Source organism: Scyliorhinus canicula, chromosome 5, assembly GCF_902713615.1.
Source record: "Scyliorhinus canicula chromosome 5, sScyCan1.1, whole genome shotgun sequence".
Taxonomy (NCBI): domain Eukaryota; kingdom Metazoa; phylum Chordata; class Chondrichthyes; order Carcharhiniformes; family Scyliorhinidae; genus Scyliorhinus; species Scyliorhinus canicula.
Window position 1 is genome coordinate 186,937,297 of NC_052150.1, and position 25,409 is coordinate 186,962,705.

General features: G+C 42.9%; 1 protein-coding gene across 1 annotated transcript in view; it reads left to right on the forward strand.

Moving 5' to 3' along the window:
- Positions 1-653: 653 nt before the first annotated feature.
- The window catches only part of svila (supervillin a), a 222,769-nt gene continuing 198,013 nt past the window's right edge, over positions 654-25,409 (forward strand). Inside the window, 3 exon segments of the mRNA XM_038798250.1 lie at positions 654-1,141; positions 14,375-14,438; positions 24,788-24,876. Coding sequence (XP_038654178.1) covers positions 1,084-1,141; positions 14,375-14,438; positions 24,788-24,876 — 211 coding nt within the window. The 5' untranslated portion in view covers positions 654-1,083.

Below are 25,409 nucleotides of genomic sequence, written 5' to 3' on the forward strand. Positions count from 1 at the left end.
TCATCTCCTTCATCCCTCTCTCTCTTCGCATCCCCGAAATCTCGCATCCATCTGCCCCGGATCGGCATCCACCTCGACCCCGCTCCCAACCTAAAGTGCTGCCGAAATTGCCTATCTCAACATTAAGATTATTTGTCAAATCAACTGTCCCAATTTCAAAATTCAAGACAGCAGATATTATCAAACTTAAATTTTGAAAACTACAGATACAAAGTTTGTTTATTATAAGCTAAAATATTTTAATTCACTTTGAAAAATGTTAAACACTGAGATTTGGATCTATTATTGCCTAATGTATGTAATATGCCAAGCACCTTAAAAATCAGAGCGGGTGACTTTGAAATGCCGATATAATTTCAAGAATTAAACTGACGTAATTGGCTTGTCAGTTTGAAGTGTTTGGAAAATTATAGCCTCCACTTCAGCTCTCCTTCTGTCTAGAGTTAGAAATATTTTGGTACTTTCTCAAACAGCAGATCTGTTACTTTTTGTATGTCTGCCACAAAAGAAGCTCACGTGTTCATCATAAATCGTAGTGATTTCAATATTTTGGCTTTGCCTTGGCCATCTAAAGTGTTCAGCATAATGTTACGATTAGTCTGGACCAATCCTCTGGTTGCTTTTGAGCTGATATTGCGTTGTGGTTGTGCATTCCTTGCAGATTGTGATTACTTAGAGCTGAGAAGATTTTCTTGTCCGTTAAGAGGCAAATGGTTTCTTTCTGTTTGGCGAGCTTCAAGTTGCGGCTGTGTCTATTTTTCTTCTGCTGCAGTACAGTAACATATGTTGTAACTTGCCCACAGATTTGCAGTAGTTTATTATAATCCCCTGATCTCTATCATCCAATCTGTTTTAGCATTTCATTGTACCCTAATTTCTGTTTGTAATCTGATTAGCAGCGCGAGCTGCTGTAAACGGCAACCTATTGCCGAGCCTATTCCCTCGTCTGTCGCTGGCTTGAAAGCTTCAGTCCTGTGCTGCTCGATGAAAACTCCCCACACATTACTGTGCAGACGGGCCTAGCTTTGTGCCTGGTATAAAATTAACCACTACTTGTCACTTGAAACGTTGGATCCTGCAAATATGTTCAGAAATCAGTGGATTGCTGGTTATGCACGAACAGTGACATACTGTAGTCAAGGTAAGTACGAAAAATGTATTGTGAAGCAAACATCGTTAAAGTGCCCTTGCCTGTATTCTCTCCTCTCTCTCTCTCTCTCATTTCTCTCGCCTTCCCCTCCCTCTTCCTCAAGGGCACGAGGAAACAATAGACATATACATTAACTTAGAAATCTAGGCGTACGCTTTATCAGCAGTGAGCATACCTTGTATCTAATTCTGTTTCAAATGTTTAATTCTGAGTTTGTAGATCCATTTGTCTTATTAAAGGTTTGCTCTCTGCTTTTGTGGAAATAGGGGGAGGGGCATTAGTTATCTTTTGTGTACAGTGTATGAATGAGAGTTGAATAAGATGTAAGTATTACTCGCATTACTTGAATTCTGCACAAAGCCAGTTTATTCTAAAGAAAGGAATATCTATTATTGCGCTAAAATGGGGCAATTAATTCAGCAGAAAATTGTGTAAAGTGCTATAAAGAAAGCAGCTGAACGGAAGGACAATTAGCATTTTCTGGAATCCATCTAGTCTATCTGTGCATTTATCTACATGTGTTTGTGTATGTAAGTACATATATGTTATGTATGGGCATATTGCTGCATGTATATTTGCACATACCTAGTCTCTACAATAATAGATTTGCCATATTTTGTTGTCGATGCCAAAACCCTTCCCCTTCCAAGATCTTAATCAAAGTTTGGTTTTGATTCATTTTGTCCACTCTGCACCGTTCCTTGGACTGGTTGCCTGTTAAATCAGTGGAATTTTGTAAGAATGGGCAATCGAGGTTGAATTGGGAGTTAGAAGCAAGGCATAATCTGAGATGTAAATTAGGAAAGGAAGAGTTATTTTGTTCTATAGCCGTATATTGGATGAATTCTAGTGTTTGACTTTGTTAAAATTGTGTTCCCATAAATCTAAAAACTTATTGTACAGAAATTAGCTTTTGTGCCCAGGTTTCTGGCTATTCTGAACCAGTATGTACTATACCTAACAAACAAACTGTGCCTATCATCTAGACTGTCCCATAGCCATTTAATTTCCATGAGGTTTTGCACTGGAAGCTCTGGAAGGGGGAGAGTGCGAAACAACTTCTTAACCAATTGGACTGCGGATTGTGAAATGAAAGGATAATATCTGAGCCAGGTAGTATAACTTTGAATAGTGCATTCAGTGCCAAATAAGGTACAGGGAGCTAAATAAAAGAGGGAAAGAAAGATTGGATTGCAAGAGGAGAAAAGAGACAAAGAAAAAATAAAGCAAGAAAATGTAATTAATAACAATTAAAAGCTGAAGGAATGAGACTCCACGCTTTTAATAGTTTGTTTTCAGTGCCATAAAGGTTATTGAAGAGGGTGTTCAGATCAAAACTGTTAAACCCTGACTTTCCGTTGAGTTTAATCCATAATTGCCATTCAAATAGAGGGAGTTCACTTTCTTTTTTAAAAGAAATTTAGAGTACCCAATTTTTCCCCCTCCAATTAAGGGACAATTTAGCATGGCCAACCCACCTACCTTGCACGTCTGCACATCTTGGGTTTGGGGGTGAGCCCCACGCAGACACTGGGATAATGTACAAACTCCACCCATACAGGGGCCGCGATCAAACTTGGGTTTGAGGCGCCATGAGGCAGCAGTGCTAACCACTGTCCATTGTGCCTCCCTGAGAGGGACTTCATTTTGTTCAGTTCATTGACCTGTGAGCTGGGCAGTAAAGATGACTTTTTTTTGCAAACAGTGGAGGTGCATCTCAGCAGGAACTTACGGATTTTCATATTTAATCGCACTCCTAATTGCTTTCACCTGAAGTTGCTATGCCACTTGCACAGATCCAACGGTGACCATTAGCATCATTGTTATTCTGATAGAAAAATCTGGGCCACCATATTGCTTGAGGAAAGAAGCTGCTACCCATTCAAATCTACTTTTAGCTAAATCCCAAGATGAACAGAAAAGTGTTTTTCCATGTGTTTTTTTTCTTAACTGTGTTTTGTGTCAGTTGACAACTGAAGTACTGCAAGTGAACATCTGGACAGTTTTGGTGCATAGTAATGTAAGCTTGTTGATGAATCTGAATCTTTGCATGTATTAATACAACCTGTATGTAATATTTTGTTAACGTATTTGTGACGGAGAGTACTCGTGTGTTTGCATAAGGTTTAATTTTTCCTTTCTTTCTCACAATATTCAGAGGTTGAGAATTGAGACGTATCCATATTCCGTGGTTAAACTCCTTTAAAGGTGTTGCCAAAAAAACAGCAGTAAAAGAAAATGAAAGATTTGCATTTGTATAACACCTTTCACAATCGAAAGATGTCCCAAAACACACTCCAGCCAACGAAGTACTTTGCAAGTGTAGTCTTTGTGGTGTTGCAGGAAATGCGGCAGGCATTTTGCAGCTGATGCACCAAGCAAACAGCAATTAGCTAATGACCAGATATTTTTTTTTGTGATGGTGGTTGAGAGATGAACATTGGCCAAGACCCTTGGCAAAACTCTTGCTTTTCTTTAATGAGCATGTGCATCCGGCTGAGGGGGCAGAAGGTACCTCAGTGTCTCATTTTAATGTCTCGTCTGAAAGACGGCATGTCCTCAGTATCACACTGGAATGGCAGACTAAATAATGTACAAAGCAACCGGAGTTGGACATGAAACTAAAAATTTCTGACAGGAGGGCAATGACCTTTCTCAATTTTCTTTCTTGTGGGCACCTGTTTGTATCACTCATTGCATGTGTGGTATCTAAAAGAAGAAGGAATGGAGGTACAATGACTTCTGATCAGTCCGCACCATTCCTTCAGGATTGCTGCATGGGCTTTTCATGTGCGCAGCTTAGCGGAAACATTGGGCAAGACCCTATTGCTCACCCACAACAAACGTATTGTGAAGATCTGAAATTTTGCTACAAAATTACTCGGTGCTTATGTTAAGCTGCTATGTTAAATTTCTGCTTTGTTCAGAGAATAGGTGTTGTGCAAGAGATGGTACTGCTTAAGTTGGTAAACACGGGAAGGAGGCGTCGGCTGTAGAAATGCAGTTGGGACATCTTGCGCAGCGCCGTTCAGCACTTGGAAAAAGCTAAATTGCAGAATTACTAGTTGTGACTTAGCTTTCCCGAAACGAGCTGGCAGGATTGGCTTTTCTTTTGCATAAATGTTTGGTGATCTAGTCAGCTCTGTGGGGTGGCACAGTGGTTAGCACTGCTGCCTCACAGTGCCAGAGACCCAGGTCCAGTTCTTACCTTGGGTGATTGCTGATTCGAAACATGATACCGTGGTCGATAGTTTCTGCTTTGGGTGCAATATGGGTTGAAATTACACTTTCGCACTAGTTTTAAGTGTTTTTCTCCCTACAGTTTCCACTCGCGTATTTGCATATCGTCAAACAATAAAACTTCTATGAACAACGACAATCAGGCAGCGTTTTAGAAAGCAATTTTAAAAGATACATTTTCTTTAAAAATGTTCCTTGATATATTTAGGAACAGTAATGTGGTTCCATTTTATTAATTTGGGGAGGCAGTGGCATCCTGGTATTGTCGCTGGACTAGTAATGCAGAGACCCAGAGTCATGCTCTGGGGACCCAGGTTCAAATCCCGCCATGGCAGATGGTGCCATTTCAATTCAATAAACATCTGGAATTAAGAACCATCTGGTTCACTGATGTCCTTCAGGGAATGAAATCTGTCGTCCTTACCTGGGCTGGCCGATAAGTGACTCCAGACCCACAGCAATGTGGTTGACTCTTAAATGCCCTCAGCGATGGGCAATAAATGCTGGCCCAGCCAGTGACGCCCACATCCCATGAACAAAATTTTAAAAATACTTCTGAAAATAGGTTTATCTCACAAATTAGTGCAATATTCCACTGAAATTATTATTCACTGGATTTAACTTTCTATGAATGAGCAGTCATAGTCTTGGCATAAATGGTAGCAATTTTAAAACCAGAGTTGAGGACAAACTACTTCTCCCAAAGGGTTGTGAATCTGTGGAATTCGCTACCCCAGAGTGCGGCGGATGCTGGGACAGTGAGTAAGTTTATGGAGGAGTTGGACAGATTTTTAATTGGTAATGGGTTGAAGGGTTATGGTGAACGGGCAGGGATGGTGGAGTTAAGGCAAGAGTGAGATCAGCCATGGAGCAGACTCGATGGGCCAAATGGCCTAATTTTGCTCCCATGTCTTATGAATGTGTGACATTCCTCAATTCGTTTGTTTTGGTTTGGCCAATTTCAGGCAAAATTCAGCTGCTAAACCAGTGAAACGTCCCAGACTCCTGTCCCGTCTAATTTTGCACAAGCATTTTGTATGTTATATAGCCTTTAAAAGACTGAAAGAAGTCAGTCTTTAAAAACTTAAATCTAATTTTGTAAAATTAGCTTGCAGCACGTTGGAGCTGGATGCCTTAGCTGTGCTCTAAGAAACTCTATGCATTAAACAGATGTTCATATGTAATTTATATGAAAATATTTCATTGCACTTAATGTGTTTAATGTTCTTTCCTCCCGGGTTTTCCACTCCTAGATGCTTCAGTATCGTATATCACTGTTTTGATGACAAATTGCTCCCAAACAAGCTTCTGGCGATGCTGCTTTGTATCAGACTGCTAGGTAGCATATGGTAGAAAAAGTGATTTTCGCTATTCCAGTTGAGCAGTACCAGCCCTCCATCCACTCTGCTTCCTCATTAGTGTAACCAAGATCAGGTGTCTGCCATATACAAAGTGTGTTTGTGTGTGTTCTGTCCACTTCTCTTCCTTCCCCACCCTCCGCTCCAAGGGAAGAGGATTCTCAGTGCCCCTGCATCCATGCCCTGGTTAAAAAATTGTTAATGCAGTTTCTATTTCCATGCACAAAATGTGAATTGCAGATGATATACAAGCCTACGTCACCACCAGACTAAGTGATGTTATGTAAGGAATATCTTCATGTGACACTAAACTGCAATGCAGATAACATGCAAACCTGGCAGATTAGTCTTTGAATGCATGGACGGTTTGAAAGCACACTATTTTCATTTTCAAGTGACACATTCTCTTATGTATTGAATGTTATGTTGGGGCAATGTCCCCTTTAACAGGTGAGTCATGTGAGCATTGCTGACATCATGAGGCAGGTGCGCACAACCTTGAGGCCCAGTCTTTGTATTTAAGCCTATGAGATTGCCGGCACAAGACAAATAACAACCCTGCCTGTTGAGTTACAGCAATCCACGAGTTGTATATTCTTTGGTTCCAACTGTGACCCAGTCAGCGGCATGGTAGCACAGTGGCTAGCACTGTTGCTTCACAGCTCCAGGGTGCCAGGTTTGATTCCCGACTTGGGCCACTCTGTGTGGAGTCTGCACATTCCCCCCGTGTCTGCGTGGGTTTCCTCCCACAAGTCCCAAAAGACGTGCTGTTAGGTCATTTGGACATTCTGAATTCTCTGTGTACCCGAACAGGCGCCGGATTGTGGCGACTAGGGGCTTTTCACAGTAACTTAATTGCAGAGTTAATGTAAGCCTACTTCTGACACTAAAGATATTATTATTATAAATGGTCCACTGCAGAATAAATTCAAATATGACCTTTTTGTTTTTTGATATCATATGATACATAAAACAAACACACTATAGATACATAAAACAAACATACTATAGATTGTGCCATTAATGCCTTCTCAAATTTGATTCTCTTTTTAGAGGGATAGTATATTCCCTTTCGGTTACTGATGTTGAAGGGTGGGAAGAGCCAAATGACTACAGTCCCCATTTGGCAAAATGCCATGTATATGAGAGTGGCCTAGAATAATTTGTTTTCTGCTCCTAGTGAAAACCTTTCTGCGGGATTCCCCGTCGGCAAGATCCTCCGCTTTGCAGGCAGGGCATGGGATGGCTATAATGGGAAAGCCCATTGGCCGGCTGCCGGAAAACGGGGCTGGCGGGACGGAGAATCCCGCCCTTTATCTCGGCAATGCCAGAATCAGGTGGGAACCTGAGCTGTGGTTCTTGTGTGGAGTAACATGCTGGCACACTACTATGCTGCAGCACCATCAACAACCACCTCTGTTTGCATTTGTCATTTCCTCATTGCTATTTGAAGGATCTTGCTGTGTGCAAATCGGCTGCTTCGTTTCTTTACGTAGCACAGTGATCAAATATGTATTGGAGCAAATGCTATTCATTGCAGCTATTTTATCTTCCATTTTATTTGTTTAAACCTGCAGCTATATTTGTTGAAAATACTATGACAATTAATATTCAGGATATTAGTGTTGAAGATGCAACCAGTAATATTCAATAAATTATTTTTAACTATGCAAATGTGTTACAAGCTGAGTGGGCAGTGTTGAATATACAATGAAATACTTAATACGCTTCCCCTTTTAGTCTTCAAAGTTGATCTCCAGCTACATTCGGGTTGAACAGTCCATTATTGGAGGCAAATTGTGTTTTGAGTAATTTGATTGTGCTCTTTAAAATCATGGAGAGGGTGGATGAGGGTAATGGAGTTGATGCTGTGGATATAGACCTTCAAAAGGCATTTAATTCTATTGTGTGATACTTTATCATTAGCAAAATTAAAGTCCATGACCCCATGCAGGGATATTAATATATTCCTCCAGTCTGAAACACACCCACTACTCTGCTCTAAAACAGAGAATGGTGGGTGTTTTCAGACTGGAGGAATCTATCACAAAAAGCTCGGAGGTTGCTTAATTTTCTAAAACTTTGGTTAAGCCTCAACTGGAATGTTATGTTTCATTCTGGTCACCAGATGTCAGGAAGGGCATCAGGGCCTTTTGGATGGTGTAAAAGGGATTTGCTACATCTGATACCAGAGGTAAAAGACTTCAGTCTAGAGGGGTTGTTCTCCTTAGACCATGAAGGTTAAGAGGAGATCGCATTAAGGTGCTCAATAGTTTTGATAGGTGAATAAGGAAAAGGTGAAACATGTTAGGAAATTCTTCTATATTAAAGACACCATACGAATGCAAGTTGTTTTCCCCCCTAAACTTTGAAATTGCATCCAAGGTTTGCTTTCTCCTTTGCTGGCTCGGGGACCATCTTCTGATCACCCCCATGATAGTTTTCTGTTATAACCTGCGTTGAAGCACATCATCCGTTTTCGGTATCGGTTGAGTACTAAATGTTGCCCAGGGCACTGAGAGCTCTACAGCTTTTCTTCTCAGAAATGTCATGGGGTATTTTGCCTCGACTCAAAAGGACGGAGGATCAGTTTACTGTCCAATCCAAAAGACTGCGCAACACTCCCTCAGATGGGTCAGCCCGATTGTGTGTTCAAGTCCATGGAATTCTCAAAAAATAATTCCATCAGTATCTGGTATGTCATAAATAAATATACCTCTTCTGAAGTGGTGAATTTACTTTAGTCCTGTACACTAAATAGGTACCTGTCTGTAATGTGCTTTATGTATCACGCGCAGTGGTAGCACTGCAGTCTCACGGCGCCGAGGTCCCAGGCTCGATCCCGGTTCTGTGTCACTGTCCGTGTGAAGTTTGCACATTCTCCCCATGTTTGCGTGGGTTTCGCCCCCACAACCCAAAAGATGTGCAAGGTAGGTGAATTGGCCACGCATAATTGGAAAAAATAAATTGGGTACTCTAAATTTGTCCCGCTTTGGTCATGTACCTGGAAACGTCCTACTGCCACTCCTCCTACCCATCTACGTTCCACCCCCCCCCCCCCCCCACACACATATATACACACATATATACACACACACATATACACACACATTTCCTCATCAATCACAGTATCTGCATGTTCCTCATAGAACTTGGTGATACCTGTCCACAATTAATATTTTGCTGGTTTGAGACCGCCTGCACCTCTTAACAATTTTTACATCTACCAGTTCCATGCTGTTTTCTACCTAGTGGGAGGTTCACTCTTTTTCAGTCTCTCCTTGCACCTCGGTCCCCTGGTGTGAGTGATCATCGTCTTCTCTGCAGGGCTCTTAAGTTCTATTTTGTGTGCGTCTGTAACAAGAAATGTACCTGTGGTGCAGTTTGACCAAAGCATATACCGTGGGAGTCTGACTTTTTTTTGAACTTGCATGTTTTTGGCAGTATAGTTCCGACTTTTATTGCCTTTGTTAATTGCTGCTTTGCAGTCATTGTACCGACCTCCCCGAACAGGCGCCGGAATGTGGCGACTAGGGGCTTTTCACAGTAACTTCATTGAAGCCTACTCGTGACAATAAGCGATTTTCATTTTTCATTTCACTGCACAGAGTATGTAAGGCCTCTAAATACACACAGGGCCTCTGCGCGTGTAAGGCCTCCAAATATCACTTTTCACTTCATTCTAAAATTATTCAATATCATTCTAGGATGTAGCCCATTTATTCATTCTATGTGCTGTACTTTGCACCTGTCCATGCTGAATTTCATCTATCATTGTTTTGCTACCCGCTTGAGCTTGGCCATCATTCTCTCCACAATCAAGTAGCGACTGACTCACTAACTAAGCTCACATATGGAGAATAACAACTTGCCACTTGAATATTTCAGCAAGTTTAATCTGAAACTTGTGCGCCTTGGTTTGGTATAATTTAAAAAACATTTTTTTAAAATATTTTTATTCTGCTCCTTTTTTCTCATTTTCTCCCAGATTTACACCCAACAATGAACAATATTCAGTGACAAATGCAATGTCAATCCCCATATCAATAACAATGATCATTCTAAATTTTGTATGAAATTCTAAATTCAAATATTTATTTTGGTGGATCTCGACACACTCACTTCATTTCCCAGCGGCTCTTTTCCCAAGCTGCTCCTGTTTTCTTTTTAAGGGTCTTAGTGGCCCTGAACCCCTTTCCAATCTTATGCAAATGTCTCCTCGCATTTCTCTTCATCTTCATCAACTTCCCTTTCTTCCTTGACTTCCCCATCTGCCTTTGCCTCCCTCTTATTCCTCGTCTTCCTTGGCTTCCCTTTCCCCCTTGACTTCCTCTTCGCCCCCTCCCTCCGCGTCTTCGCTCCCTCCCTCCGCGTCTTCGCCCCCTCCCTCCGCGTCTTCGTCCCCTCCCTCTGCGTCTTTGCCCCCTCCCTCTGCGTCTTTGCCCCCTCCCTCTGCGTCTTTGCCCCCTCCCTCTGCGTCTTTGCCCCCTCCCTCTGTGTCTTTGCCCCCTCCCTCTGCGTCTTTGCCCCCTCCCTCCGCGTCTTTGCCCCCTCCCTCCGTGTCTTCGCCCCCTCCCTCCGTGTCTTCGCCCCCTCCCTCCGCATCTTCGTCTCCTCCCTCCGCGTCTTCCCCCTCCCTCCGCGTCTTTGCCCCCTCCCTCCGCGTCTTCGCCCCCTCCCTCCGCGTCTTCGCCCCCTCCCTCCGCGTCTTCGCCCCCTCCCTCCGCGTCTTCGCCCCCTCCCTCCGCGTCTTCGCCCGCTCCCTCCGCGTCTTCGCCCCCTCCCTCCGCGTCTTCGCCCCCTCCCTCCGCGTCTTCGCCCCCTCCCTCCGCGTCTTCGCCCCCTCCCTCCGCGTCTTCGCCCCCACCCTCCGCGTCTTCGCCCCCACCCTCCGCGTCTTCGCCCCCTCCCTCCGCGTCTTCGCCCCCTCCCTCCGCGTCTTCGCCCCCTCCCTCCGCGTCTTCGCCCCCTCCCTCCGCGTCTTCGCCCCCTCCCTCCGCATCTTCGCCCCCCCCCCCCCCCCCCCTCCCCTGCATCTTCTATCCCTCCTCCACATATTCCCCTCCTTCCGCGTTTTCCTCTATGTCATAACTCAACTCTAGTTTACATAATAAATGTCAACAGGCTATTTTACTGTTGAGGACAAAAATTTAATCATGAGCAGTAACCTTGAATCATCTTTGTTCTTTTTCTTTTCCACTCCCAACTTTGAGGGGGCCACTGCAGCTAATTATAACGCATCAGCACCAACTGTTGCTGTAGCTGAGAGTTAATTTAGCCAATAATGGCCAATATTTGTGTCCTGAACTTTGAACCCGAGTTCAGAATTATGTTCTTACAACTACATGATAACTAAATCCTAATTCTGTTTTGAATCCATAAAATGTAATTTACTGAATTGCCTTTCTGAATCTCTGCTAAAAATAAGAGCAAAGTTCCAAGGGCAAAGTTTTCCCATTTGAGGTGTGAAAGGAGGCAGGTCTGCTTTTGTCAGAAATCTATTCCGAGTTTTGGATTTTCCTAGGGGTGAATTGATATGGAGACGTTTTACCCGTCAGTTGAAAGCTAGCGGAGGCAGAAATGGAGGTGGTTTTCAGGCGTCTAATGTAGCTGTCACTGAGACTGCTGGTTGTTCTGAAGAAGAAAGCATGATGACACAGGAGTCAGAGGCATTGTATCCTTTAGTGCAGGGGTGGGCAAACTACGGCCCGCGGGCCGCATGCGGCCCGCCAAAGGTATTTCTGCGGCCCACCAAGTCATTAAAAAAAAAAAAATTTAAAAAAAAAAAATTTTTTTTTTAAAGGTTAATGGGTGGGGGGGCTGTTGGGTTACTTACTGGCATAGGGTGGATACGTTGACTTGAGTAGGGTGATCATTGCTTGGCACAACGTCGAGGGCCGAAGGGCCTGTTCTGTGCTATACTGTTCTATGTTCTATATGAGGCGCCCAGAATCATAACCGGGTGAAGTAATTATTTTACTTAATATACTATGCGGCCCTTTGTGAATTGTGAATTTCTGAATGCGGCCCTTGCACGGAAAAGTTTGCCCGCCCCTGCTTTAGTGGGAGGAGGAGGCATTGATACGAATGCAGAATGTGAGGCTTTTGGATACTGGGGAAAGCATCTGTCTGCGCTTTAAGGTGCTTTGGCTCAGAGTTATTTAGCTGGAGGCCAGCTATTGGATCTGTGTCCATTGGAGTCTTGAAGATTGAAAGATCTTTTTGAAACTGTAGCCATCTAAGATGGCCACCTGCAAAGGACCATGGGGATTATGGCCAACCCAGGACTCGGACAGATACAGAGCCTATGTGTATCTGAAACACAGGTAATCGAAACCCCTGCTCGTTTGCATTTTAATGGCCCATTTTCCCAGGACAATAGAACTCCAATCAAGCAACTGGTACAGCCACAGACTGATCAGCGCCACTCCCCTTACTCAGAAAGCCCAACTGCCAAGGTCAATGGCTACCAAGGCACCCGCCCCTTTATTGGCCGAAATCGAAGACGGTGATCAGATCCCTGTCAAACTATTGGGTCCAAGATTAAGGACCGCCCCAAAGAGCGCAAAATCCCAGAGGGATAAAAGAGGACACAGCCATGTGTTCTGTCTCTTTTGGATCCGGCCTGTGCCAACCCAATCGTAGAAGGAACAGCCAGCTAAGTTCAAGACCAACGATCGCTGCCTGACGGATGAGCCCAGCAGAGACCGATACGCTTTCTTCGAACCAGCCAAGTGAAATCCAGATAAAGGCCTTATCCATTTGCACAGTGCCGGTCGCCCTGAAATGAAGTATAGGTTATTGTAGCTGATAGGTGTAGTTTAACTCGTAGTAGATATTGTGTTTGCATGTCGAGATAACTCTTGTGTATGTAAATAAACCATCTTTTGGACTAACTAACTGGTTGTGTAATCATTTGATTGATATGAGGGAAGGCTTGTGGTTCACCAACAGTATTGATAATAGCAACAAAACAGACAGGATCCTGAGGGCACTTGGCATGAAGGATACTGAAAGGATATTTCTCCTTGTGGTAGAGATTAGAACAAGGGGGGCATTTTAAATATGAAGGGTCTCCCATTTATGATGGAGATGAGAATAAATTTTTCCCCTCTGGGGTCATGAATCTTTGGAACTGTCTTCCCCGGAAAGTGGTGGAGGGAGGGTCAATGAATATTTTGAAGCAAAGGTAGATCGATTATTCACTAACAAAGGAGTCAAAGATTATCGGGATGGCGGGAATGTGGAGTTGAAGCCATAATCTGATCAGACATGATCTTATTGAATGGCAAGACATGTTTGAGGGCCCATTGACCTACTCCTCCTAATTTGTATTTTCATACAGCATCTCCCATGGATGATGCAATGGTATGCAGCCACTGATGAAATACCATAGAGGTCTGTACTAACGAGGATGCAGATGTCTGTGACCATCTGCTTCAAGAGTTACAGTCTCCTTTGGCACTGGTTTTCAGTCGTCAACGGGTCTCTTTGCCCTTGCCCCTAGTTCCTTTTGTCAGGATAGTGTCTCCTTCTACCTCGTGCTCCTTGTCCCTCTCGTCGCTCCTTCTGATGCCCAGCGTTCTGCCCTTCCTGTGCAGCCTGCTGCTCCTCATCTTCAGTGGTTTCAATTGCTGAGGATGTAGCACCCATTCCCGGCTGAATGCTTCCTGGTGCTCAGCTGGCATTCAAACGGCCTTGCTCACTGCTCTAATGCTCACACAATGTCAGGAGGATCTTGACCCTCTGGCCAGGATCTGGCAAGGTTCTTCCTGCTGCCTCTTTCCCTGACCCGTGATGGGCTATTGCAGCTTTAACTTCGCAGGGATGAGCCCTTCAAATTCTGAAAAACATTTTTGCTTTTTAAAACTCTTCTGGCCTCCATGACTTGCCCCAGACTGCGTCCTTGCATCCATACACCGGGCAACCTCTGACCCCTCTGGGGAAAATTAGAAAAGGTTGTGGGAGAGCGGCTAAAATAAGCTCACAGTGTTGTTAATTGGACTCCTAATTGGTGCGGGAAGATTTGGAGACCCTCGGGAGTTTTGGGGACAGCAGAAAAAGAGGTGGGGCTTCAGGCTGTGCAATGTTGCAGCCGATTTTGTTTTTTAACTGGCCCAGTCTGGGACGGGAAAATCCAGATCCAAGTGTTCTTCAGCCGCTGCAATGTTTTCGCACACTGTTTTCACACCAATTAAAATCATGCAGGTGAAACATCACTTTCATTAATTTGAATGACATAGAATGTTCAACACAAAAGAAAAATCTGAAGTATCTATGGAATTAATGTCAAATCGGGCAGCCCGCAGTATTCGTTATAGAAAATCTAAATGAAAATGAAGGTTTTAAATGTGATAGAATATTAAGTGCTAATGAAAGGACTGCCAGGGCTGCGAGGTAAGGGAAGGGTGCGGAGGAAGAAAAGCAGGATAATAGAAAACCATCTTCTTGCTAATTCAATAGAATTGACCACTGCTTTAAGGGGAGACTGTTAATTTTATCCCAAGCTTGACTTCAAGTTTTTACTTGCATACGCAAAGAATACTTAGTGCTACTGGTGGAAAGCAGAAATATGATGAGGCAATGAAGGGAAGAATTAGACTTGATGCATTTTTCTTTGTTTCAGAGGTGGTGACAGAACATTCTCTTGGACTTGGAAGAGGAATACTATTTCAAAAGAGGATATCAAGGTACAAAATTTACATTTTTATGAACTGAACCCTCTTGAATCTTTTCCACATACCTTATTTTACTAACGTTGTTTTCTCATTTGTTTCTGTCAATTTCCTCTCAAGGTTATTCACTCTTTTTTTCCCCGTGGTATGATTTTGCAGGCATTAGGTGCTCTCTGCTACCTTGGTCAAATGGTTCTTTATCAAACTGGAGTTAACTTTGTAACTGAGCCCAGTCATTCCCAACTGCTTGGGGTCACACAGTGTTTAGCACTGCTGCCTTACAGAGCCAGGGTCCCGGGTTCGATTCCGACCTTGGGTGGCTGAGTGGAATTTGCACGTGTGGGTTTCCTCCAGTGTGCTCCAGTTTCCTCCCACAGTCCCAAGGTTAGGTGGGATGGCAGGGTTACAGGGATAGAGTGTGGGGGGGGGGGGGGGGGGGGGTGTTACAGGGATAGGGCGGGGGCATGAATTTAGGTAGGATAGTCTTTCGGAGGGTCGTGTAGACTCGATGCGCTGAATGGCCTCCTTCTGCACAGTAGGGATTCTATGCTTTCATATGTAATTCCTGCTATGATTGTAAGGTAAAGATCACAGTCTGAAGAATTTGCTCTTCCAAGAATCCAGAATTTCCTTAAGTCAATCTTTTTAAAATTGAGATCCCAAAGTCTGGTTAATTCTCTCCTCATAGCTATTGAGCTTCGTGGAGTTTCAAATGGTTTCAAATTCTGTGTATATCCTAATGTGAACTTGCTGGTGTCCAAAGGAGTCCATTGTTTTGCTTTATTAAGAAGTCTTACAACACCAGGTTAAAGACCAACAGGTTTGTTTCAAACACCAGCTTTCGGAGCACTGCTCCTCCTTCAGGTGAATGAAGAGGTATGTTCCAGAAACATATATCGAGACAAATTCAAAGGTGCAAGACAATGCTTAGAATGCGAGCATTTGCAGGTAATTAAGTCTTTACAGATCCAGAGATAGGGGTAACCCCAGGTTAAAGAGGTGTGAATAGTCTCAAGCCAGGACAGTTGGTAGGATTTCGCAAACCCAGGCCAGATGGTGGGGGGTGAATGTAATGCGACATGAATCCCAGGTCCCAGTTGAGGCCGTACTCATGTGTGCGGAACTTGGCTATAAGTTTCTGCTCGGCGATTCTGCGTTGTCGGGCGTCCTGAAGGCCGCTTTGGAGAACGCTTACACAGAGATCAGAGGCTGAATGCCCTTGACTGCTGCAGTGTTCCCCGACTGGAAGGGAACATTCCTGCCTGGCGATTGTCGCGCGATGTCCGTTCATTCGTTGCTGCAGCGTCTGCATGATCATGCCAATGTACCACACTTCGGGACATCCTTTCCTGCAGCATATGAGGTAGACAACGTTGGCCGAGTCGCATCGCCACATCATAGCTACCATAGACACTGCAAACTGTCGGCTCAAAGTGGAGAAGATCTCCAGGAAGACCGCCCATATAGACACTGACATTAAGTTTCTACAAAGATGCAAGAAAGCAGACAAAATCCCAAAAGGACTACCGATCACAAACCCACTCAAGTCGACCTACAACACAGACTACGCACAGAGACTCTGCCATCACACCTCTCCCACACTCCTCAACCACCTTGTACGCCAGCTCTACAGCAGACGACGCAACCTGGAAACCAAGATAGAGGCCATATTCTCAACTTGCGCTCAGGATGTAGCAAGTGTTGAAGGAGCAGTGCTCCGAAAGCTAGTGTTTGAAACAAACCTGTTGGACTTTAACCTGGTGTTGTAAGACTTCTCACTGTGCTCACCCCAGTCCAACGCAGCATCTCCACATCATTATTTTATTAATTCATGAGACATGGGTGTCGCAGGCTGTGCCAGCATTTATTGCCCATCCCTAGTTGCCCTTGAGGCGGCAGTTTAGAGTCCACCACATTGCTGTGGATCTGGAGTCACATGTAAGGCAGACCAGGTAAGGATGGAAGATTTCCTTCCCTAAAGAACATTAATGAACCAGATGGGCTTTTACGACAATCGACAATGGTTTCATGGTCATCACCAAATTTTTAATTCCAGATTTTTATTGAATTCAAATTTCACCATCGTCAGTGGTGGGATTTGAGCATTACTCTGGGTCTCTGGTTTACTAGTCCAGTGGTAATACCACTATACCACCATCTCCCCCCTTTTTTGCGTGCTAAAATTTATATTCAGGTCCAGGTGAAGTCACAGCAGAGGCCAATCGCCTGTTACTAGCTCACTCACCGTACCTGGAAATTATTCTTGAAAATTGACTCCAAATTAAATCTAATTATGGGTATTACTGTGTTAGCTCTCAAAGATGTCCTCTGCCTGCTGTCATGTTTACACAAATCGCAAACATGTCCTTTATAAGTGGATTTACAATTCTGTCACAAGGTGGTCATGGAGAAAATCTGTATTGCTGTGTTTGGACTCGGGATTTGGTTCTCACTGATTTGGAAACCGTGTGACCAACACACAGAGGCTCCAGGAGGCTGCAGTTCCCTGAACCTAGACTGGTCTCACCCATGTGTGTGGACGTGCATGGCTTAAAATTGATTGATACTGTCAGTCACTGAAAGCACATTGTACTTGTTGACAGTTTTCTTAAGTTACCATGGATTCCATAGGAACAAAGGAAATAGGAAGAGGAGTGTGCCATTCGGCCCATCAAATTGCTCTGCCATTCAGTCATTTGATAGTTGATTATCCACCTTTTACACCATTTTTTCCCACTCCCCATTTCCCTTGATATCATTAACAGAAGTAAACTAACTCTCAGAAAGGAAATGGAGTTCCGGAGATCTTCTGCATTATATAGTGAATCTAAAAATTGGCAAATTATGCTACAGATGTTTAGAACCTTAGTTAGGCCACACTTGGAATATTGAGTACAATTCTGTTCGCCACACTACCAGAAGGATGTGAATGCTTTGGGGAGAGTACAGATGAGGTTTACCAGGATGTTGTCTGGTCTGGAGGGTATTAGCTATGAGGAGAGTTTGGATAAACTCGGATTGTTTTCAATGGAACAACAGAGTTTGTGGGGCGACCTGATAAAGGTTTACAAAATTATAAGGGGAAGGACAGAGTGGATAATCAGATGCTTTTTACCAGGGTTGAAAAGTCAATTACTAGGGGACATGGGTTTAAGGTGGGAGGGGCAAAGTTTGGTGGAGATGTGCGGAGCAAGTTTTTTTTTTACACAGAGGGTGGTGAGTGCTTGGAACTCACTGCCGTGGAGGTGGTGGAAGCAGGGACGATAGCGATGTTTAACCGGCATCTTGACAAATACATGACTAGGATGGGCATAGAGGGATATGGACCCGGGAAGTGCAGAAGGTTTTAGTTTAGACAGGCATCATGATCGGCACAGGCCTGGAGGGCCGAAGGGACTGTTCATGTGCTGTAGTTCTTTGTATATCTGCTGTTGCTATGAATAATCTGAAGGAAAGCAAGATATAACATCTCCATAATCTTAACTATTGTGCTGTTAGATCTGTTGCATATTATGCAAATGATCTAAGTTATTGTATTATAAAATTACCGAGGGGATTTTTCTATCTTCCACCAACAAGATTGGGGAAGGGGTGGTAAACTGGCAAAAAAAATGTGAAATCCAATCCCAGTCCAATGTGAACACCCTGGCTTTAATCTGATTACCTTACTTTAGGTTAGTGATCATTGTATGTTAATGAGGCTGCGTTGCTAAGATTTTGGCATTGTTATCATTAAAATGTTATCAGAGATTGGTAAGCCCGACAGATCAAGAGAGACCGAGCTGCCAGTGAATACATGCTTCTCCAGCACTGCTTCAGGACTAGCAGGGGACAGGTGTGCTTCTTCCCACCTCCCAACAAACTCTGACTCTTCAAGCAGACCTGCCACAATCTCTGCATAAAAGCAAATTACCCTTTAAGGGTTATCTGGACTCGAAACATTAGCTCTTTTCTCTCCCTACAGATACTGCCAGGCCTGCTGAGATTTTCAAGCATTTTCCCTTTTGGCTGCCACAATCTCTTCGCCATCATCGAATCTCTCCCGCTTGCCCCATTACTGAGCTTTGATCTCGCCTCCTGCACTGACCTCCTAATCTTCTCTATTGCCTCGTAGTCCCTGACTGCAGATCTGTATTGCAGGCTTTGCCACCAAACAGTTAATCAGCTACCAGGTTGCAAAAGGAGGTTTTTAAAAAACTTGTTTTATGTTCCTTCGTATATCTTCAGGTATTTTTAATCTTGCAAATTGTTCTTTTTTTGGAAGCACAGAATCCACTGTTATTCAAACCTCATAGTGCTGTCATCGTTTTGCTTCACCAGGCCAAGCCTGCAAATCGGTTACGACACAAGACACTCTGAAAACCCAGGGACTGAGATTCGGAGCCGAGCTTGTTGTGCCATTCCAAAATGTAGCTTGTCACTAAACAAAGTAGCATCCCAATGGATGGGCACGTACCTTAAACTAGGTCTTGGTACATTAGTGTTCATCCCAAAGATCCAGCCTGATTAACTCGTGAGCACTGATTTGAGAACATGTACAACATGTTCTTACTCACTGACTGCACGTATTAAACAATTACAAATGTGCCATCTTTATTTTTCTTTTGGTCTTTGCGCTGGTCATTTCCTGATAATGTAACCAGGGTGGTGGGTGCATGGTTCCTGGCCAGGACCATAAATTTTTAAAGTTCACCCTTTCAATATAAAATGTGTACTCCGCACCCACACTCTAGCATAAGTGTACAACACAGTTGAGGAACAGACAGATAAACCTTTTCGTTCTTATTACCGTTATGCTTTAGATTTTTGGGGAGAAGTTTTGGTTGGGATAATTTTTATGGAGGGGGTGGTCTGTTTGGAGGGAGCTGGGTGGGGTGTTCATTTTCGACGTTTAAAGTACCAGTATAAACTTTCTGTTGAACAGTTCAAGAGTCAGTATGAAGTGCCTTTCAGTAATTGCCACTTGCCTGCATCTGTAACATATTCATACTTATCTATGTATTTGGACTATACAGACTCTCCACAGATGGTGCAGTGTTTTTCCAGCATTTCTCAGTTTTATTTTATACTTATATATTTGGACAACTAGTTTGTCTGAAACTCCATCGAGGACTGTTCCAGGTGACAGTTCTGTAGTTGACCTATAGCATATATTGGTTAAGCTTTTGGAAAATCATTAGAGCTACAACATGACCTCGTAGTTGTAAAGATAAAGTGGAAACAGGTACAATAGCGTTTTAGCAATAAAGTTTTATCTCATCGGGCAGAGGTGTTCATGCCCTGGGGCAGAGTTTATCATGCTTGGAGACTTAATAGCTTCCTTCTTAGAGGGCTATAATGATAGCATTGGAAAACTATAATCGATAAGCTCAGTCCACGTATATTTACACATACTGGGGCTTATTGCAACTATTATTACTATGCTCTAGGCTATTCAGTTCAATTTGCTCAGGCTGCAAAGAATCTTCAAAATCTACTTCACGGGGACAGATATGCACCTTTTTTTCAGGGAGATCCCCACAGGCCAACTCCTGTGTTTAGTATTATGAAGAATGTGCATCCCGATTGGGTGAAAGAAAGGAATTCCAAGGCAAATGGTAAGGGATGTTTATGCTCCACCTGGCTTTTAAGGCAATTGAAACTTTAGACCAAATGCTCGCCTTATCAGTGAATCAATCTGTATTTGCAGATTGAGTTAATGCCTCAGCCCATCACATCAACAAGCAGAGAAAGGAGATTTTATTGATATTTCAGAATGCATCGTGGCATAAATTTTGTTCCCTGGAACCGTAAATATTTTGGCCTTTCACCTGCTGAAAGTGGACAACTTGTTTGCCTTGCTGTCCGTTCCTTTTAAGTGCAAAGTCTTTCTACAATTAAGGTTGAACTGAACTTGTTTTCGTCATTAGATATACATGTTCTTTCCTGGACTATGATAGAAAGCATATCTTGAAGAAACAGGATGGCTTCTCCTTGACCTGGACATCAGGGTTGGTCGATGTATTTTCTCCCTTTGCACTGATCCTCTCAGCAAAACTCCAAATTCACTCTCCGCACATACCAGCCCTGTCATCAGATGTTGACCGCGAGCCAAACATGCATTCCTCTCGGCCTGCAAATGGGATTGTCTCTCACAGTGCGGGTCAGAACCCACTTTGAGATGAAATTACATTGACTGACGGCATGGTTATTGAATGACATTGACCTCGAGATCAAGGTCTTCTCTCATCAGTGGTTGTTACCTTACTTAATTCCACACATTTTCCATTATCTCGGTCCAGCACATCAAACAGCAAACGTTTGTGAAATACATTCCCTGCCATGCAAAGTACATTATAATCTAGAATATCAGCAATGATTGATCCTTTGTTACTTGCCAGTCTTTCTTCGTAATGTCTCTCAGCCTTTCTTATTTCCTTGCTTCCCCTCTGTATTTTTGATACCCATTTGATACTTGATGTTCTGTTGTGTTACAAAAGAGCTGCCATTTTGATTTTACTACTCCTGCCAATCTGAGGAACTCCAGTTTTTGTTGCAGCACCATCTGGGCTTACTTTAATAATTAGCTGTTTCTGTATTTTCCCATATTCCTGATCTGAGGTTTTTTTTTCTGATCTTTTGAAGTTCCCTATTTTACCTTGTTGAAGTTGGCTTTTCTATTGTTTTTCATTTGCATAGCTTGTTCTTCAATTTATATATCGTGCATATTATTGTTATGATTCCTGTTTCATAAGTATTCCATGAACTCTTCCCACTCCTCAGCAAGGGCATCAGAGCAGTTCTGTATGGCTGAAGCCAGCCATACAGAAGCCCTTAGAAAACCACTCCTGTTCCAAATTCATTCACAAGGCCTCAGAATATCTCCTGCCGTGGATTGAAGGCCCCTTGACTTCAATGACATTACTATCATTGAATTCCCCACTATCAACATTTGGAAGTTGCCATTGACCAGAAACTGAACTGGACTAGCCATGTAAATACTGAGGCTAAGAATCCTGTGGCGAGTAACTTGCCTCCTGTCTCCCAAAGTTTGCCCGCAATCTTCAAACCACAAGTCAGGAGTCAGGAATACTCTCCCCTTGCCTGGATGAGTGCAGCTCCAACAGCGTTCAAGAAGCTTGACACCATCCAGATAGCAAAGCTGCCTGTTTGATTGGCACCCCATCCACAAACCATCACTCCACCCACCAATGATGCACAGTGGCAGCAGTGTGTACCATCTGAAAGATGCACTGCAGCAACCCACCACTCTACCTCAGAGGAGAACAGGGCAGCAGATACGTGGAAACACCAACCCTGCAATTTTCCCTCCAAGCCACGCATCATCCTGACTTGGAACAATATCACCGTTCCTTCCCTGTTGCTGGATCAAATTCTTGGAACTCCGTTTCTAACAGCACTGTCAGTGTGCATACACCACAGAGACTGCAGCAGTTCAAGAAGGCAGCTCATCACCACCTTCTCTAGAGCAATTAGGGATGTGCAATAAATGCTGGTCTTACCAGTGATGCACACATCCCATGAGTGAAATCTTCCACGCTGGGGGCCACATTCACCAATGTATGCTTCCAGTAACCAGTTAGTTCTCTCTGACAGTGAATTACTCGTAAACTATGAAAGATGGCAGTAAGGGATAGCCAGGTCATGGATTTTGATGGAAAGCTCGGGCCAGACCACAAGTAGTTGGATCTGCATTGTTCAACAACGTTACCTGAATTTCAGGAGTCATAAGATGCTTGACATATACCCAGTGGATTCTGGGAGATGTGACTAACCTGGAACTTACTTAGACTCCTCAGACAGCACCTTCCAAACCCACGACCACTACCATCTAGAAGGACAAGGGCAGCAGATACATTGGAAGACCACCACCTTGAAAATCGACCTCAAGTCATACACCATCCTGACTTGGAAATATATCGCCATCCCTTCAATGTCATGGATTCAAAATCTTGGAACTCCTTCCCTAACGGCACTGTGTAGTTACACCACATGGACTTTAGCGGTTCGCGGCTCAGCACTGCCTTCTCGGGGACAATTGAGGATGGGCAAGAATGCTGGCCTAGCCAGCGAATCCCACATCCCTTGAATGAAAAGAAAAACCCCATTATCTTATTTTTAAAATTTGTTCTCAGAATGTGAATGATATTAGTGAAGCTGCATTTATTGTTTATCCTCATTGCTCTGAGAAGTTGGCTGGCACTTCAGATTGTATTAAGTTTAGTTTATATGGTGTGGATCAGATTGAGTAGGAGTAGGAGAATCTCATAACTGAAGGATATTAGTAAACCAACTGTTTTATTCCAACCAAACGGGTTGAAAGGTTTTAAACATTTTGTGGTGTCAACTCACAAATTGCCAGCTTTATTGAATTGAATTTAACACCTTTGATTGTGAATTTGATATCATAACCATACACTAGTATTCTTATGTAGACTATTGTGTGACACTGAGACTAATCCTGAGACTGCTCTCAAATCCTTAATAATTAATCTGTCTCCAAACTCTCTTGCGTTCGTTCCTTTATTGTTTCTTTATTGCTGATTTGAAGATGAGCCAGACTTTTTCTGTGTTGTTTCCTCTGATTTATTTTGTACCTTCTCCATGATATCCACTACCCTGACACCCAAGGATGTACTCTCAATCCCTACTGAAAAAGTACATATGTATGCCTATACAATGTACGGTTATTCCTGCTCTTCATTTCTCTCTTCAGGCAACTGCTTGCACAATGGCACCACGGTTTTCTTTGTGACTCCTTTACTCTTGAGTTGCTATTATGACAGGTAACAAAGGCTTGTTTAACAATCCAACAGTTACCAGATTCTTACCCTGCCTCTGATCCCCTCTTCCTACTCCAATGTATGGCTACCTACATCCTTTCCCCTCTTGCTTTTCTCTGCCTGTATAGTGCTCACCTCTTGGACTGAGAATTCAATGAATCCTTCAACCACATGTCAGAGTATCAACTGCTCCTCAAGCTCAGAAATGTTCAAATGCAAGCAGACAGTTACTCTGCATTGTGTGGTTTTCCTGGGCACACAAATCATTAATGGCCTCGCATTCTGCACATCACTGGCTTTAGCTCTGTCTCTATATAGAAAACTGAACTGTTCTTGACAGAATAGCAATTTAACTCCTCGAGCACAATTTTTGGTCAACTGTTCGAAAGTTCCTTTTCTCATTTAGTTTCCTGTGTGGACCCCAGAAATGATACTAGTATTGTAAAGTACTGAGATCATATGTAACCCTCAATCCAGGTTGGCTCATTAAGTAAGGGAATTAATTCAGAGAGCGTTCCAAATATTGGGTCTTTGGAGTGCAAAAAGCTATGGGAGCTTGTGATTTGCAGATATGGAGAAGAGTTTGAAGAGAGAGCCTGTTTTGAAAGGAAAGAAAAGAAAACCACTTGTAAAATATAACACCTTCAATGTCATCAGGAAGTTCAAAAGTGTTTCATTGTCAACAAGGTACTTTTGAAGCGTAGTCGTTGTTGTACTGTAGGGAAATCACAAGTTTATTGTACACTGTAACCAATGAGTTTTAGGTTAAAAACGGTTATCTACTGCATTCATTGGCTTATTAAGAGTAGCTTGTTGAGTTATTAGTAAGCACAATGAATACTGATTAGCTGCAGAATTGAAAGGGAGCTTGCCGATTCTTAGCAATTAACGATTAGCAGCTGTCTCCAGAAAAGGACTTAAATAGGTGTGATGAAAGAGGTTAATGATGATTTTAAAATTTCTGCCTTTTTCCAACATACTGTGTATAAAATTGCAATCATTGCTTGTTAGTGCATTTATGTTATACTGTATTTCTTAATACTGCAATTGGAATTACCTAAACATGCCAAACGATGCTCCATCAGTAAAATATTGGTCAAATTTAACTCGTGCATACACTGCCTCTGCTATTTGCAACAAAGTATTATATTTGCATCAGTAAAAATTGTTTTCTCAGGATGCTTGTTGGCTTCTCACTTAGTGTGGTACCATAGGAGCAGAGGATACTCTAATATCATGTCCAAGTGTCATTTATTCAAGTGTAAGCCTTAACAGCAATTATAAGGGAGTTTAATCCTGACAGGTACTGCTGCCAGTATTGCTGCTGCCCTCCACAATTGCAATACACCACTTTCAGCAAGAGTTACTAGTTGGTAAGCTGAAGTTTGGTGTCAGAGTAAGTTATTTAGTTCTTCCTCTTGAGTGCTGAGGCCATTTATGACATTTTCATCTGTTGAGATCAACAAATCCACTACTTTTGGATACCATAAGTCTACAAAGATAAAACTGATTTGATGGCACAGGTGGTGAATTCAGAATATGAAGGTACTATCAAAATAAGATGCCTTATTTTCGTTTTAGTTTCCAGAAGGAGTTTTTATTCGAAGACCGAGAAATTGCCAAGATAGCAAAAGAAATCGACGCTAATCTACTTGCTGTACTTCCTAAAGGTTGGTAACTTTGATACTTCTTTGTAGGAACTGAGTTTGTTTAACTTGGTGTAAAAGAAACCAATTCACCAGAGAGCATCAAGATCAACAGCCTTTGGTAAAGGGACAGTTAATTGTGAGATAAATAAAATCCACCAAGATGAAATTGGATAAACTTCTGTTTGAAAGCCACCAGACCATGAATGTTTATTAGACAAAAAAGTACATAATTTAGAACTATTATTTTCCAAGTCTGTATCAATTGCAGGTTTGTAATGACGCAGAACCCAGCATCCAAGGAAGAAATTGAAGAATTTATGTATATTTCAGGATGTATGTTTGGGATAATTGTACTGTTGATGACCACGAATAGCCTTCCTCCCTTTGAACATCCCCCATATCGTATAGGAATGCAGCTCAGTTTGATGGGTTCTGAGGGAACCAGACATGGAATATGTACATGAGAAAGGAGCAATGCAAGTTGTCAGTGCTGCACTTGGGTTTCCTAATTCTGTTATTTCAGGAACTATTCCACTGCATCAGTAAATTTCCAC